Source organism: Styela clava, chromosome 7 (genome assembly GCF_964204865.1).
Source record: "Styela clava chromosome 7, kaStyClav1.hap1.2, whole genome shotgun sequence".
NCBI lineage: Eukaryota > Metazoa > Chordata > Ascidiacea > Stolidobranchia > Styelidae > Styela > Styela clava.
Window position 1 is genome coordinate 6402476 of NC_135256.1, and position 16595 is coordinate 6419070.

Here is a 16595-nt window from a genome sequence, read left to right on the forward strand (position 1 = left end):
GATAGATGGCGCTATTGATTCAGTTCAAAAGTCACATCAGTTGATTGATCAGAATTTTTATACCGTATTATTATTTATACCGAAAGGAAATAGAACTTAACAATGCGTAATAAAATAGAGAAAAATTTAATATATGAACGATTAAATTGCGTATTTATATTCACAAAGCCTAGACACCTATTGTTAGAACACACGCATCCGCTATTCCATGCCCAACAACGACTAACATACCGATGCCCAACTGCAACAGAGAAATAACTCTCGTACGATTCGCCAATATCCAATTCGTTAGGAACCTCGAGAGATGCTTACCCTACATGACCACGCGAAGCCTAAAGTGATGCTGATTAAATAAAATATATTGATCCTATTTATGCCAAATCAACATGGCATGCGTCATAAGCTCTCATTTTAATACAGTATATCGGAATCCACCGACTCGTTGATTAAATTTCCACTTATAAACGTATGGAGCAGTGAGATCGGCATCTCTTTTTGATGAATTGCTAAACAGATTAACATGGGAGTTCTGCTGTTGCGCCACCAGAGGCACGATGCTTTTCGATGTCGACATTTCCCATTTTCGACCCACCTGTTTGACTTTTTTCTCACTATGATTTAATTTTTAGACTCACTCCCCCAGGGTGACGCTGCTCGATAACCTCTTCTGGTTTATCGCGCCTCCCTGCACACCGAAAGTATTGTTTTATATGTGACTCGTAGTTATTTTTGTCTATTGTACTTTTGGTATGTGATAAAATAAACTACTGACTGGCCCTAATATGGTAGCCTATTAAACTGAACTTCATGTTAGTGAATGGCATTTGGGTAAATTTCAAAAAGTCAAATTTTGAGAGAAACAAACACGTCCGCATGCTGCATCATAGGCGTTCATCTCCCTCAAGACAAATACGAAATTCCTACCTTATTCTATCCCTGTCATATTTCATTTACAACAATGAAAACTTGTGAATATGAATTTATTATTCATGAAAGAAAGAAAAGAAATTCATTTTGTGAATGTTGCTTGGCACAAATAATAACATAAGAACCCCACTAAGGCATCGGATCACACTTTGTGATCACTACAAAGTTTAATCGATACATAAGAGTTCGACCAGTTTCAAAAAAGTCTTTTGATTTGTCACTCTACTTCCATACAGTCATCATAGATTCAAAATTGGGTTATACGATGAAGACCATCCTGGAAAAAATAAACTGAGAGTCAATACACTTTCCATAAGAAAATTAACTATAATCTATATAAGTAAAAAAATATATAAGTAAACGTAACTTGCTTATTAGCAAGTGTTCAAAAATGAGAGCAGAGCATTGGCATGACGTACTATTCAGCTTACTTTGTCTATCCTGAAAAGTGATGTTATTAGCGGTCCATCAGTCTCCTCACATTTTTCATGAATCTGCATTGCTAGGTGTGGTCGAGTTCCATTTGAACCCAAATTTTCTCCTTTATAATCTGATGAAATATTATGTTTTTCGGTTAAAGCAAATTGGCTGCAGGAAATTTCGCCGCATAGGAAAAACACCGTATGAAAAATCGTCTATCGTCTTATTTAAAAAAGATTCAGTATTTAAGAGCATGACCTAACCCAAACTGTTTATATTCAAAAATAGTTGTGTATTTACGATTTTCCTATGCGCCGAAATTTCCAAACATGACTCATGTTTTTCATAATTAAATATTTAATGATCACAGGAAATCAAAGCTTGAACTTATGAGGATGGACTCTAACAGTGCAAGCGAAATTGTAACAGTATAAGATCGGTGCAATGGCCAATTCCTCAACTTAGAATATTGCCTTTTTGAGAATGTCATTATCTCATTTCCCTAGCAGATGCGATATTTATGTACCTTCGGTCTCATTCAAACAACACTGAACAGCTTGTCTTGGTAAATGCATAAACGTTGAATGCATTGGGTGTAAATACCTTTCCAAGACCATGACTTCTCTTCCAAAATCCACAAGGAAAACCTGGAAATGCAAAAAAATGATTCATAGCTTACAAAGAAAGATTTCTTTTTGTGTGCAGAACAAGTCTAAACAAATCATGTTCCAAGTCAGATTAAATTAATTCTAGTTCAGTGCCTCGTGTAGACATAAAAACAAACTATTTAAACCATATTTACCATGAAAACACATGTGAAATCAAACCATTATCTATCATATGAAGGACAAACTAAATCAAAATAATATTTGATATTCATATCAATCATAGGTATCTCATGAAAAAAAAAACTTAGAGGACTGTGGCAAGGCGACCATGTCATCATTACAATCTATTAGGATTCCCAAATACCCTTGCAGTGGTAAACGAAGTAGTAGAATAAGAAACTTCTAATATCATTCCTCTGTAGAAACAATTCTCTTCTGGTACATGGACAGCGTACATCTCTCCTTTGCATGGTTGAATCAAATCCTTCAACCTTGAAGCAGAACAAAATCAAATATGGCATAAGCATACAGGTATATTCATTCAGAATTGGGTCTTACTTGGGTACTCCCGAAGTATGTGAACCAAGATGGCGGACACTTGAACATAGTGTGCACCAGGTTAGGGTTGGGCCAAAATTTTATTCCAATTTTCCTTTTTTAGTTTGATTACGAGTTCGGGGGCTAGCCAAGTGACTCCCGTAGAATTTGTACCAGAAATTATGACCTAAACCTAACCTGGTACACATACTATGTTCCGGTATCCGCAATCTTGATTCACTTCACATACTTCGGGAGTACCCAAACTATTACTCACCATCATCACAACTTACCTTCTTGTACTTTGTGAATAATATTGCTTCATGTCAGACATTAGAGTGCCAAGATCTGGAGATATTTCTGGAAGAACTAAAAATATTCAAGAATAGGACATTTATATTTATCACATGGGAGAGGAAATGTGAATAGTGAACCAAGGGTGTGCGACATTTTAGTCGTTAGGTCAAAGAACCAACTTCAGACATTTAGCTGGGCCTATAGTTTTTCCATGTACACAACAAATTAAAAAATTAGCCAGCGTGCTGTGAAAAATGCAAGAGAACATGGCTATCGCTTAGCCTTCCAGTAATAAAGGCACCAGGCAAAATGCCAAAAGATTTAAAGCAGCGACAAGAGCAAAATTAGTATGTATTTTTAATTTTTTACCCATGTGTGCAGCTTTTTAAACGTGAGCTGTCCAGTTAGGATTTTATGCTTGATGGGGAAAAATCTGAATGTTAACATGGGCCACACTGAATGGCTTGGTGGGACGGGCTGTCTGCAGCACACTGCTGAGTTAAACGCTTCATATACATGTACTTAGACTATATAAATGGTAGAGGGAGTCATAACCAAGCAGGACCCAGAATTTCATTCCGATGACAAGCGTTTAGAATAATGCGCAAACTGTTGAGTCTACCTTTAACAATTTGTGTTTATTTTTACAAACTGGTGAAGAATTTTCATGAAGTTTGATAAAAACAAGGTAGTCTTACGTAATATGGCAGAAAGTGTAAAGATCTCTTACAAAAGAGAAACAATAAAATCAGAAGCTCGACTTATGTGTGATCGCAATGCTGTGACAGAGATATCAGCAATCACTGTTTGACCTACAGCCTAAAAACTAAAATAATTTAGTAGATACAATTCTAGTCAATACTGACTGGGAAACAATCAGAAAAAGAAAAAGAAAAAAGTGAAAAAGACATAGCAACAGCAAGGATATATTTTGTTGGAGCATGGCGATCCCATTTTTAACCGAACATCAAAACCGTAATTAACTGAACATTAACTAAAAAATGACATTGAGGACAAACCTGATATATTCCTCCCAAGATTTATGCAATCTTTCATATTGCCAACAATCTTTACAACATGTACGTAAAAGTTGTCTGTTTTATCAGAAACTGTGATTCGAACAATGCACCATACTCTTTCATTCAACTCTAACTTCAATAACGAAGAAGCAGAAAATGTCTGAAAGTTTGATCAAATAAGAAAAACTCAATAAAACCAATAGAAAAGCAGGCATGGCCAACACATCAAAAACATACGAAGTGCATGTCTGACGTTAAGCAAACCTAAAAAACAGGCTAAAAAATTGTTTTCAGCTCATATTGATGCAATGACTGTTTTGTGTTCTAAAAAGGGAGAATACGGTACCGGTACTGCATATGTCAAATAGGTCTGAGGGAACACCTGATAGAGCAGAATATTAGGTGGCGGACACCGGAACGTAGTATGTGTACCGGGTTAAGGTTGGGCCATAATTTCAGGTACAAATACTACGGGAGTCACTTGGCCAGTCCCCGAACTCCTGGTAGTAAAATAAAATAAGAAAATTGGAATAAAATGGCCTGGTATATTACTATGTTCAGGTGTCCTCAGGGCCATCTTGGTTCACATACTACGGGAGCGCCCATTATTACGCTACAAAACAAGTTTTGTCACTGTTATTTACAAACAAACGTTATCTGAAAGTTTTTGTCTACTCTAAATTCTATTCTCAGAGACTGAGTTCAGAGTCAAACTACAGGAAGTACGAGGAGTTACTGTAACAAAGAACTAAGGCAGTGCTTTACCCGCTATTAAGTACAGATTACATTCTTACTTGGGTTTCATTCCTGAGTTCACCATTTTGATATCTAGCTGGATGACTGTTTATACATTTATCCCCATTCCAACATTTTCCACGAACATAATATGGACAAACATTCATTTTTTCAGGATCGAATCCTTCCGTCACGACGCAGGCATTTTCATCATCAACTCCATAACTAACAAACAAGACAAAATCATGAAATCCATGGATTAATATGTCAATTGACAAAACTTAAGCCATGGTATTGAGTCCTGTTTAAACGCGTTACAGAACCTTACCAGAGGACTTCCTCCAGTACTCATGGAGTCAAGTTGCATTTTGAAGAATGATTACATCCGCATTAAAATAATCTGATAAAGCCACTAGGAGCATTTAATATTGTATGCTCAGAATTTACCGGCGAAAATCACAGGTTCAAGGCAACTTCTTGTATTTTGATAAATCCTTGAAAAATTGAGAAGTAAAAAAAAATTTTACAAACATCAAACTAACTAATTTTTGACAACATTGTCACTGAACCAATTATTTCATTCTGTATAGAAACTTACCGGTACTGAAAAGGTCATCAAAAAGGCATACTGTCAGTCTGTCACACACACTAATCTTTCAAAGTTCGAGCTGATATAAAACTTAGATGAAGCTTACCAATTTCTCAAAGAATTAAAATCAGATTCCATTGGATTCCACTCCTCCATTTTTTTGTCTTCTTCTGTAGCTTTCTGATTATTGTTGCTCTTGAAATAATAAAATAGTAATTACACAAAAACTGATGCAAAAAAATTTCAAGTTATAGAATTTGAATTCTGATCCAATTAAGAATGTATTTATATATAAAATTTCAAACCTTATATTGACAGTAATTGAACCCTAAAATAGTACGAGAGTTCATGAGATGCTCTTCACAAATGGCATGACATGACGACATACTGATATGAAACTTGTAACCCAGAATAATTGAATTCCAATGGGGTTTAAATAATTCTGGATTACCAACTATTACTCATAAAAAATGTTGCTTAATTAATCACTAGAAGTGTACTTACAAGCATTGTACTAACAGACGAGGTAGGTGTCAGAAATCTTGGTCCCTCTGGCAAAGTGGCTTCATTTTCCACAGGATGTAAGTCATTTTTCGTCTCTGTATTTCCAATGCTATCCGAGCAACTGTTGGAAGTAGCAGACTCCTGACCCCCGACAGAGTATTTTGTGGACGAGGGTATAGGGGGTGGCTTACGCTCATAATATCCACTAGATTTTGAGGCAGTTTTCGCATGTTTTGGTCTTGATGCATAATTATGGTGGGTTCGTTCCATTCCAGCTGGAATGCATGACATTGATCTTGACGCTTCGTTCACTTTAGGTTTTGGTAATATAGGCGGCGTAATAGAAAGCCTGTTACTGGAACATGGATGAATACGCCTGCTTGCATCTCCTATAAGAAACGAGAAACACATACGTATATTACATACAACACTGTATGCAGTGACGTGTCTGGAGCTGCCAAAGGGGCATCATGTTATAGGGGTGAGTATGAGTCTCTTGCTCAGTTTGACGATTCAAATAATAATATTACAAATATTTTTTTCACACATGACCTTCAATTTGTTTATTCTCATGCATAACAACATCTATAATCTGTTCATCCCCCAAATTATTTTTGAGGTCAGGTATAAGGGGAAGCATTATCAGAAACTGTACGCTATATGAATAATAAAAAACAGTTTGAAGTAGCAAGTTTCAAACACTAGCAGCGTTTCCTGATAAATGAACTACACTACAATCTTGAACAACAATAAAATTGATTAAATATTTTATTCAAAATAAATTTCACAGAAAAGTCTGCAAAGTGCGAACACATGGCATGTTTCTGTTATCTTGTTATAGTAATATGGACAGGATTACTCAAAAATAAATTGGATTAGTTATTATTACTAAATTTTTGAATTAAATGAGGTGCAGTTACGTTTTAGGAAAAAATTTCACAACTTAGCCCAAAGCAAGACCGCAGACAATAAACACTTAAGTAGGGAGTTGTAACACAGCTTATATATTAAAACAAATACAGTTGATTATTTCGCAATTCAGAAAATTTTTGTAAGAAATAAATAATGTATTTTTCATGAAAAGACGATGTACATTTTGCATGCATAGTAAAGTAGTTCGATGTCCATGAAGCCATGAATTAAACTTTTTTGAAATTGCGAAGGAATTTATCGATACCATATATTGTTCTGGCGTCACAGTTGAATTAAGTGAAGGAGAAATACTCAAACAATTACAGATTCAAATACAACAAACCTGGTAAAGATATATTGAGAACTGACTTTATAACAAAAATAAAATTGTAAAGGGATTTCATTGACACTCTATACATGCATGATATACCTGCATCAAGCTTCTTGCTATAAGTAGATAGACCACCATCACTTTGTGCTTTAGTAGAATTATCATCTGCGGAAGATTTGTACACTTCTGGATTACGTGATGATTCATTCAAATTTTTATTCGTCCTTTTAATCTAACGCCAAATTAGAAAAAAGACAAACAGGTTAACACACATGAAGGACATGAAGGTAGAATGCCAGTACCAGTATTTAGTTGACCGCCTGTTCGCTGAAATGTGAGACGAAATCTGTCGAGCTTGACAAAATGAGGTATTTTACACTTCGGTACTCCCGTAGTGTGTGGACCAGGTTATTATTGTTGGGCCATAATTTTATTCCGATTTACCTTATTTTAGTTTTATCCAGTTTATTTTTAGCATTAACGGAGCAAATGAAAATATATAATTGCATTCAATCAATCAATCAAATCGTTTTTATTAGCCATTCAGGGTAAGCAAGATCACAAAATATTTGTATATATATTCATGCAAATGAATGCCGTCAAATGATCATTCGGTCTACTTGTCAGCGCCAAAGCTTTGAAAAGTTTATTGAAACAAACCTGTTCAAGACATTTCTGATCAAGTTTTTCTATTGGAACTTTTTCATTTTCAATAAATGTTGCAAATCCTTCCTTCACCAATATATTGGAAACATTTTTCACCATTGGTGGTTTGCCCTGAAATGTAAATTCGTAACTTGATCGTGTGCAACAATTTACTTCATGGTATAAATTTGCGATAATCAACATTTCTAAGATAAAAATCAGGTTAGGGTTAGGCCATAATTTTATTCAGATTTTCCTTATTTTAGTTCTATTACGAGTCCGCGGAGTGTCTATGTTAGCCAAGTTAATATACCCCTTGCTCATAGGTTTCAGTCCCTTTACACAACTTGATGAAAAGTAGGAAAACAAAATTAGTTACCTCCGTACTGGTATATACACTTCTGGAGCGCCAATAGTTACAGTGATGAAAAGGGATAATGGTCAGATAAATTTTGCATCAATTGTGGTCAAGTTTAACAACAGACTTTGTTCAGAAATATGTTTTTGTCGAGCATAAAAACACATTTAGAAGAAGATATTTAGTAAGATTAATTGAGGCAATAAATATTTTGCATAGGCAAAATACAAACTAGGGGTTCTCAAACAAACAATCAACACTGAAAAGAAGCAACCTCACTTTAACTCTGCTCAAATACAGAGAAAATAGGGCGCTCCAGAAGTATGTGTACCAATATGGAGTTAACTAATTTTGTTCGCCTATTTTACATCAAGTTGTGTGAAGGGACGGAAACCTATGGGCAGGGGGTATATTCACTTGGCTGACACAGACAGTCCTCGAACTCGTAATAGAACTAAAATAAGGAAAGTCGAAATAAAATTATGACCTAACCCTAACCTGGTACACACACTACGAGAGTACTGGAAATATTATTTTATTGATGCTACTGGAAGAGACAGTCAGTGAGTCAGGTGAAGGATATTCCACTGTTTATATAGGTCACTTTGTGGCACAAACAAACTTCACTTTTCTACCATCCAGTTATAATACTAACCTCTGTAATCTCCACATAGAACAGTTTCACACTGACTCTTCCTGAAGATGATGGATTTTCAACAGTGACAAGCTGGAATAAATAACAACCTTATTTCATAGTAGAGGTGGGCCAGGTTTTTGGACGAGGAGCTAAAAATGTTGTCCACTCAGACTGGCGGGCCATGTAAGTGTGACACAAAAAGTTACATTTTATGAACAATAATATTTACAGTGTTACTGAGGCAAAAGTGAGGAACAATAAGCCTTGTGCCAAAACAAATTTAATCAAAATCTCGACAAAATCCTTGAGAAAGTTTTAGCTAAAACATCAAAATTTGGTTTTAGTTTGATTGTGGCGGCATCATGGCAAGATTGAATTAACGTCCCCTTGGCAGTTTTAGACCATTGACACCAACTGAATGAGCCCACTAATGGAAATAAATTTTCTCAGGCATTATACCAGAGTTTCATAATCAAGGAGGCATTTTGTTGTTTTAGCGATGAAAATGACCAGTATACCTCATAAGTTTGATTGTATACAAATTTGTCAAAGAAGTCGATAGCTGGTAAATTCCATTCTGAATCATATGCTGTGTCATCAATCGTTACATCTCTGGGAGAAAAAGGTTTCACCTTCAAATAAAAGTAGAAAAATCATGCACATATTCAATCAAAAACAGTGAAAAATACCTGACTATAACTGCAGATATTCAGTCATGACTAGGCCAATTTCAGTGGGTTTTAAGTAGGATTTCGATTACCCAAATCAGAAGTAATATACAATTAAAAAAAGAGTAAATGGAAATGTCAAATAATACCGAATACGGAATGTTCCAAATTGCATCATGTTCAACAAAAAAAAAAAAGAATTCAATGAATTTGGAATGCATGATGGTTGAGATAAACAATGATTTGATTGGTTTTGTATTTTTGAAATTAAATGAATGACTGTGCACTCATTTTGTAGAGATTACTCAAAATGAATATTTTTGAATCCATATAAATATTTTACATATAGAGGTATCCATTATGTCCCCTTATAGTTTCAATTTTGTTACGAAGTCAGTTCTCAATATATCCTTTTCTTAACGAGGTTTGTTGTTTTTTAATCAGTGTTCAAGTATTTACTTTATCTGTGAGGGCCAAAACAATATATGGTATCAAAAAATATCCTTTGCAATTTTATTGATATTTTAGGACTTAATAATGGACACCCTATAATATATGAAATCCCTCATTGCACTGTCCAGTGAATCAATCGAAGCTACGCATCCATTACTTACCCAATCAACAAAAGCAAATAATTAGTAATATTTTGAGTAATTCTAAACAATAAAACCCTATAAGGTACTTACATCAGCTAGGCAACAACAAATTGATTGTCTAGGAAGTTGAGAAAACTTTGGATGTAATTTGAGTGCAGATGTCCAAGGTACTATATCCATATTTCCATAATCAATGTACTCAACCTAGACATTGAATCAGTATGATTTAAATGAATCACAAATCGACAAAGATATATTTTAAACAGATTCCCGGTATCACTACTTTTCATAATGCAGCATCGTAAAAACCATAAAGTGATCGTCTGTAACTTTGCTTAGATACAAGTCTGCTTTACTCCTTAGTAAGTGTTCCTGACATTGCTCTCAACGATAGCCCATGAAATATGGCTGATAGTGACCACGATGAAACTGCTATAAATTTATATGAGATACTTTGAATCAATCTGTTGCGATGACACAAGGAAAATGTACAATGACTTTTTTAAAACCAAGTCAATCTAATGGTATTTTTTAATCAGCATATGAAAAATACGCAATATTTTTGAAAATTCCTGTTACCATAATAGTAGGTTGAGTGGATGCCTCCATAACAAGAGCTCGGTACCAATTATTATCAGGCTGATAAACCACTGCACAATATTCGCCAGGAAGGGGAGGTGACTTGAACTCAAGTTGTGATATTTCTTTTGTACGTTGCTCATAGAATCGACTTGAAACAGAAAATAAGAAGATCTTAAATATGGAGTATCTCTATAGTTCGGAATGCTTTCCTGATGCCTATTTGCATTTTATATATTTAGAAAATTTCCTCCGAAGCACCAAAATCCCTTATTTTATTCATGAAACTTGGGAGAAATTATAATAAAGATGGGTAGGTTTTTCCTGATCAAGTTTGAAACTTTAATGAATATTCAAAAAAATAACATCAACAAATAGCCAATATATCCCTACACAAAATCCGCCGATTATTGCTGAGTACGAGATCCACTGATATGTGTTTGCGTAATCACCACATGGCGCGCAAATTTTGATGACATCATCGCACACAAAAAACGAATCTCATAGGACTCAGAGTCTGGTATCATGGCATAACAATATCATAGTTCACTACGATTTATAATAAAGAGGATTTACATATTTATCCCGGAGGAGAGGAAAGTCGAGAAGACGACTTAATCATATTGCCGGTTACCAGTCCATGTCTGGTATGGGATTAGTTAGCCAGTTATTTGTTTTCGGAAGCATGGACCCATAATAACTTATGGACTTATCATGTAATAACAAAATGAATGACAATTACTTTAAATCATGTTGTAGTTTTTCAATCCTTCGCATATTTTGCTTTGGTTGAACACTGAACCGAGATGGCGACACCACATCACTAACAGTTCCTTGAAATACATTGTTTTCTCTCTCCTCACTTGAATAAGCATAGTAAGTGCGTCTAGTTGGTGTGTGCTCCAAGGCAGAGATCTAAAACAATGATTCAAATATCAAAACGAACAAAAATAACAATACAAACTTTTCAAGTGCAAAATAATAACCTCTATTTAGCATAGGCTGGCTAGTAGTTGCAGTATGTAGGCACAAAAATTTTGATTATTGATCTTATGACATGCGTTGTTTGCACGAGCTGTTAAGGCATTGTAAAGTCATAGGCATAGATATTAAATTGGACTCAGATAGGGGATTTGCAACGCAAAGGGATTGGGATTACTCGAACATACCAAATTCAATTTAAAAACTCGCTTCGCAGGCCGCATATCATTTCAAAATGGCACTTCTCCGCGGGCCACACAGTTTTTCCTTGAAGGCTGCATTTGGCCCACGGGCCGCAGGTTGCACATCCCTGCTTTGAATTGTTCAAAATGGACGACAGAACTGTCCCTCACATGGCTTATGAAATATATCGATAAAGAGTGAAATTTTCTCTATTGGGGTAGAATTAGAAATACAGAGCTACTAACATCAGATGAAATATCAGAGCTTGTTTGAGTAAGGCTGCTGGATTTCTTACGAACCATGATGTTTTCTTTCTTTGGTGTTGAATGTGGATCGCATGGTAGAATTGATGATAATGTCAAGTCCTGAATAATAACATAGTGCTTATCTATGAGTATCTTCCATGTGAGAAAAAAGTTTTTTTTGTCCAAATTATTTGTGCAGACGTAGAAGTTAATAGAGATTATATAAATTAGTCCCATTGGAGAAAATAATTTCACATGGATAAATGCTATTCTGTCAAAATTATTTTTGTAGATGTCGAAGTGAAAAGAGTGCAAGACGATGTGAATTAATCCCATTGGGGAAAATATATTGTGACATATTGCTGATGATAGTAAACACCATATCAGAAAAAGTTGTGTACCACGAAATCCTAAAGTATCCATTTATACACAAAGCCACTCATATAATAAGTACCACTATAATAAATCATAATTACCATAATAAGTTCCACTAAACGAATTTTTTTTATAAAAGATTACATGAATAATGACTTGTAACCTTCAACTACCGGTATATGTAACTCACCAAATCCGATGATGGAATTTGTTTTTCTGATACTGCTCTACGACCCGGCATTAACACATTGCTATTGCAATGAGGGGCTGTGGAACAAATGACAAATTCATTTTTTGTACAGCCATGTGTATGGTATCAGGTATTATGCAAAAAAATAATACTGATGTCGAGTCCAATTTACAGACGTAAGTGTATGAAATGTAGGAAAACTGTTCACCCCTGTTTTTCTATTTCTAGAAGAGTTGAATTTGGAATATTTCGCCACAGAAAGGCACAATAATGACATGACTCATTGGTAGAACAATTCACCTACATTGCATTCAATGACATACTTAATTAAAGCAGGTATCTGTGTTCTTAATATCCCACAATCCTGGGTACATATTACCATCACACTTCTCGATGCATTCATTCGAGTATAATTAGCTAATCTGGACAACATTTTCAAAACTGACTTATGAACATTATTGTACTTTATTTATCTCTTGGCAGTTTTGGGATAAACAAACCGATTAATAGGAGAACTTCATAGCTTAGCCAAGTTATCGTGGAAAACACTACTTACCAGGAGCAGGTGATCTTTCAAAGACACTGGAATCACTTTCAGTGCTGTATTTCAAGCTGCTACGAGGAACAAGTGGTGCATTATTATTTGCATCTACCGATGCTGCTTCTAACTGCATGTAGTCGACATTTACCTGCTGAAAATAAACTTAACATTAGTCTCCATTTGGGAGTATGAGATTCAAATATTTTATTGATACGGTATACCCCAAAGCAAGACTGTTTAATTACGGTATACGGTGAACCACAGCCCCTCGTCTGGTTACCAGTCCATGTCAGACATGAGAACAGTTGGCCAGTTATTCGTTTAAGATACATCAGCTTGCTGCTGTAGCTGACCCAGCAGATATGTAAACCGTCGTGAAATAAAAAGTCCATTTATCTTCTCACAAATAATTTTCCACCACAGGATTTGAATCTATGACCCTGTGCAAAATAATCAGAGGTGCGATGGCAAGCGTGTTGCGAACGCATAACATAATGTGCCAACTGTCTAGCTAAGACATGCAGAAATTATCAAACTTGGGTCTCATACATGATCTGTTGACATTATATGAATTGCATCCGCCGGTTGCAGAATAACAGGAGCATCATTCATTTCTGTAGGAATTCCCAACAATCTCAACTGCTGGCCATCATTACCACCTGAAGTAACGATTCAAAATGGGATAAAACCCAATGAGAATAAAATGTGAAAATATGAAAAAAAAATTAATAAATGGAAACAGAAAAATGATGAAATGAAAATGATTCATTTTGATCATTACTTAGTTATTATCTCAAAATTTCTGAAATGCACTTACAAAGGAGAATTGATGAATTGTTAGAAAAAAAGCAGGGATATCAGAAAGTCTTAGTTATGTAATTCAGTCATGTGGAATTCCCTGCTGCTGTTTTTTGCCGCATTGGCTTTAACTGCTCAAACCAATAGAAAATATAGACAAAAGAAAAACTTCACCTATGTTACTGTTTTCGGGGCAAATGCTTAACAGTAAATCAAACAGTTTGTTATTGCATTCTTGTAAAAGGTTCCCAGCAGATGCAATATCCTGCAAAGACAATGCATTGTCCGGTCGATCAAGAATATTACTCGCATTGCTAACAGGCTGAAAAAAAAAATTTTTTAAAATTGAGTCCATTTTTTTGAATACCTTGGGTGTTCTGGCTTCATGTGTAAATAGAAGCTAATTAAAATCCTGGTACATCTTCCACCTTATCCTATGTGACACTTCACCAGAAAATGGCTTCAAGTTGAAACAATTATCCATATAATTTGTGAAAATTTGATTTAGGGCTACGCAATAGTGGTGTAAATTGTAGGATTTTGTGTTTGTTTGGCTTCCAGTTACAGTTTTCTACCCATGAGTTTGTGATTCATAGACACTTTTTATATTGTTAAATGTTACTTGCTAATTTCCAGTATGGAATGGCAGTATGAAAAATCAAACAAAAATTTAGGACATTAATACTAAATAAAGAATATCATCAAAGAATGATAAAATTGCAGTATTTCATACACATGGCAGAAACGTTGAAAAGTTGTGATTATATCTTGAAATATATCCACTCCACTATACCTCGGTCACAACACCATCAAGTTTGTCTCGGAATGCACATAGAGTGTCGTTATACGAAGTCCTTATTTCCTCTATTTTGTCTCGTAACCAGATCTTTTTCCTCTGTAAAATACTTTCTGAACTGGCCCTAATCATATTGTTATTACGCCTTGAGATTTCCATATGTACAAGTAAGGTTAGCTTGATACCATGAGAATCAGGATATTTTGTATTACATAAAATATTATCTTGAAGAGAGCTTAAATAATTGCATCAATTGATACTATGTAACAAGTATTAGGAGGGTCTTAGTGTCTGTTTAAAAGTGGGATATTGCATATAGTACCACATTGGTATAAGTACATATTAATAACCACTTGGCAGAATATTGGTTCCAGAACTTGCGAAGTTAATGCATAACCAGAACAGTTAAAAATAAAGACAGAGTAAAAAAGAGTACAGAATAACAGTCACTACTTAATTATAATTAAAAAACATTAGGATTTTTAGTTTTGTTAGTAACTGAGAGTGAAGGAGGAAGCCACTGGGATATGGAATCTTTCCTACCGTAACAACATACAGACATATGTAATCTATATAAAAAAAACTTGAAGGTAGGTACATTTTTTTATGGAAAAAATGTAAACCAAGACTAAATCAAAGGCCTACCTATTAAGAACACAAAAATTAAACAGAAGATATCAATTTTTCCTCACCGCCTTATTGAGTATAAATTATAGAATAATAACAACTTTTATATAATATATCAAAATTGGCATTACATAGTAATTATTACGACATGATTGGCCTATATACTGGTGTATGAGATCGTCTATGTCTGCTCATATTATAACAGTATAATAAAAATTCATTCTCTCTGCTTGTTTTTAGTAGATTTGCAGATTTACGGTAAAATTCAAAAGTCGAAGGCTTGGTTGCATGCAATTGAAACTTCCTCATACAGTCACATGGTTTTACCCAACGCGTATATATAATAATATAATGGTTTTACCGTACTGCTATAGCAGTCTGCCAGTCACCCTTCACCCGGACGATCTTGTAACATGTGATCTTTTATGTCTATGGCATGGTCGGTAAGTACGGTATCATACCTACCCTGGTAGATAGTTGTATTTAATTGTATATCGAATATTTTTAAAAACTGATACCGGTATCACTCTGAAGAAGGAATGACTAAAATCCTCGTTTAGCTTGTTTCGCCATTTAAGAGGAATGTGTTTCAAATTCAATGTGTCTGCGTCATGTTGTCAAGTTACTTCCTGACCTATGTGACACTGCCAGATCCTGAAACCAGTAGCCAACCGGTAACGTGAACGTAAAATCATTCTTGACGCTATAGACGTCTCGGATTAAATCAACGATTTGAAACCTTCGCCTCAAATTGAAGTGAACCCAACCTGACCAAGTTGTTGACGATTTTAAAAATATCCTAACCCCTTGCTCCTCACAAATTACACATTTGTCGCTGTTTTTTTTTTGCTCAGCAAACGTCAGTGGTCACTCCTTTGCTATTATAGAGTGATTACTTTCATGGCACCTGGCCGCACTTTTTCAAGAATCAAATGTTCGATAATGTGCAGGACTGCAAGAATGTTGCTACTATTCCGTCTTATGATTCAGTCTCACCGACTTGTCTTTCTTCAGACGGATCTCATAATCCCTATTCCCACCTATCACATTAATGCACAACCTCTGGTTCAGGGGTCGGCAACCCACGGGCCGCGGAGTAACATATCGCATAGGGTAATCCGACCCACGACGCTTCACTGAATTATAGTAACAAAACAGCTGCTTTGACGATTATATTTTTCACGTTACGCAATTCATTGTGAAATGCGTGTGGTGTAGACTAAATTATATTATAAGCTAACAAGTATGAAATTCACAATTACGGTACTCGTTTAATGAGCTTATAATTTATAATTAGACAAATGGCAACAAAATGCAGAAAAGTTGTTGCCAAGTGCAAAGGGTTCAATTTCGCCGAAAATACAAAGAAATGAGGAAATAAATCTATATTCTATTCGAGAGATGTATCGCTGCTTCATTTATTAAAAAAATTGTCATCCGTTTGGTTTTCAACTTTTCTAAATATATGTGCGGCCGCCAATGCCTTGCAACCCGTAT

At 35.2% G+C, this 16595-nt stretch overlaps 2 protein-coding genes across 2 annotated transcripts; both read right to left on the reverse strand.

Annotated features, from left to right (window-relative positions):
- Positions 1 to 964: 964 nt before the first annotated feature.
- On the reverse strand, positions 965 to 5321 carry LOC144425167 (uncharacterized). The gene is made up of 8 exons (XM_078114578.1): positions 5239 to 5321; positions 4603 to 4768; positions 3809 to 3968; positions 2786 to 2861; positions 2320 to 2446; positions 1874 to 1994; positions 1359 to 1477; positions 965 to 1204 (listed from the first exon to the last, which is right to left on the reverse strand). The coding sequence occupies exons 1-8, from the start codon at positions 5286 to 5288 to the stop codon at positions 1175 to 1177; spliced, it is 849 nt and encodes a 282-aa protein (XP_077970704.1). The 5' UTR covers positions 5289 to 5321; the 3' UTR covers positions 965 to 1174.
- A 288-nt stretch (positions 5322 to 5609) lies between these two features.
- On the reverse strand, positions 5610 to 16185 carry LOC120328833 (uncharacterized). Its single transcript, XM_039395376.2, has 14 exons — positions 14469 to 16185; positions 13850 to 13997; positions 13427 to 13536; positions 12893 to 13025; positions 12337 to 12413; positions 11772 to 11891; positions 11105 to 11277; positions 10363 to 10513; positions 9874 to 9987; positions 9038 to 9151; positions 8538 to 8609; positions 7540 to 7656; positions 6979 to 7111; positions 5610 to 6025 (listed from the first exon to the last, which is right to left on the reverse strand). The coding sequence occupies exons 1-14, from the start codon at positions 14628 to 14630 to the stop codon at positions 5610 to 5612; spliced, it is 2040 nt and encodes a 679-aa protein (XP_039251310.2). The 5' UTR covers positions 14631 to 16185.
- Between the last annotated feature and the right edge of the window lie 410 nt (positions 16186 to 16595).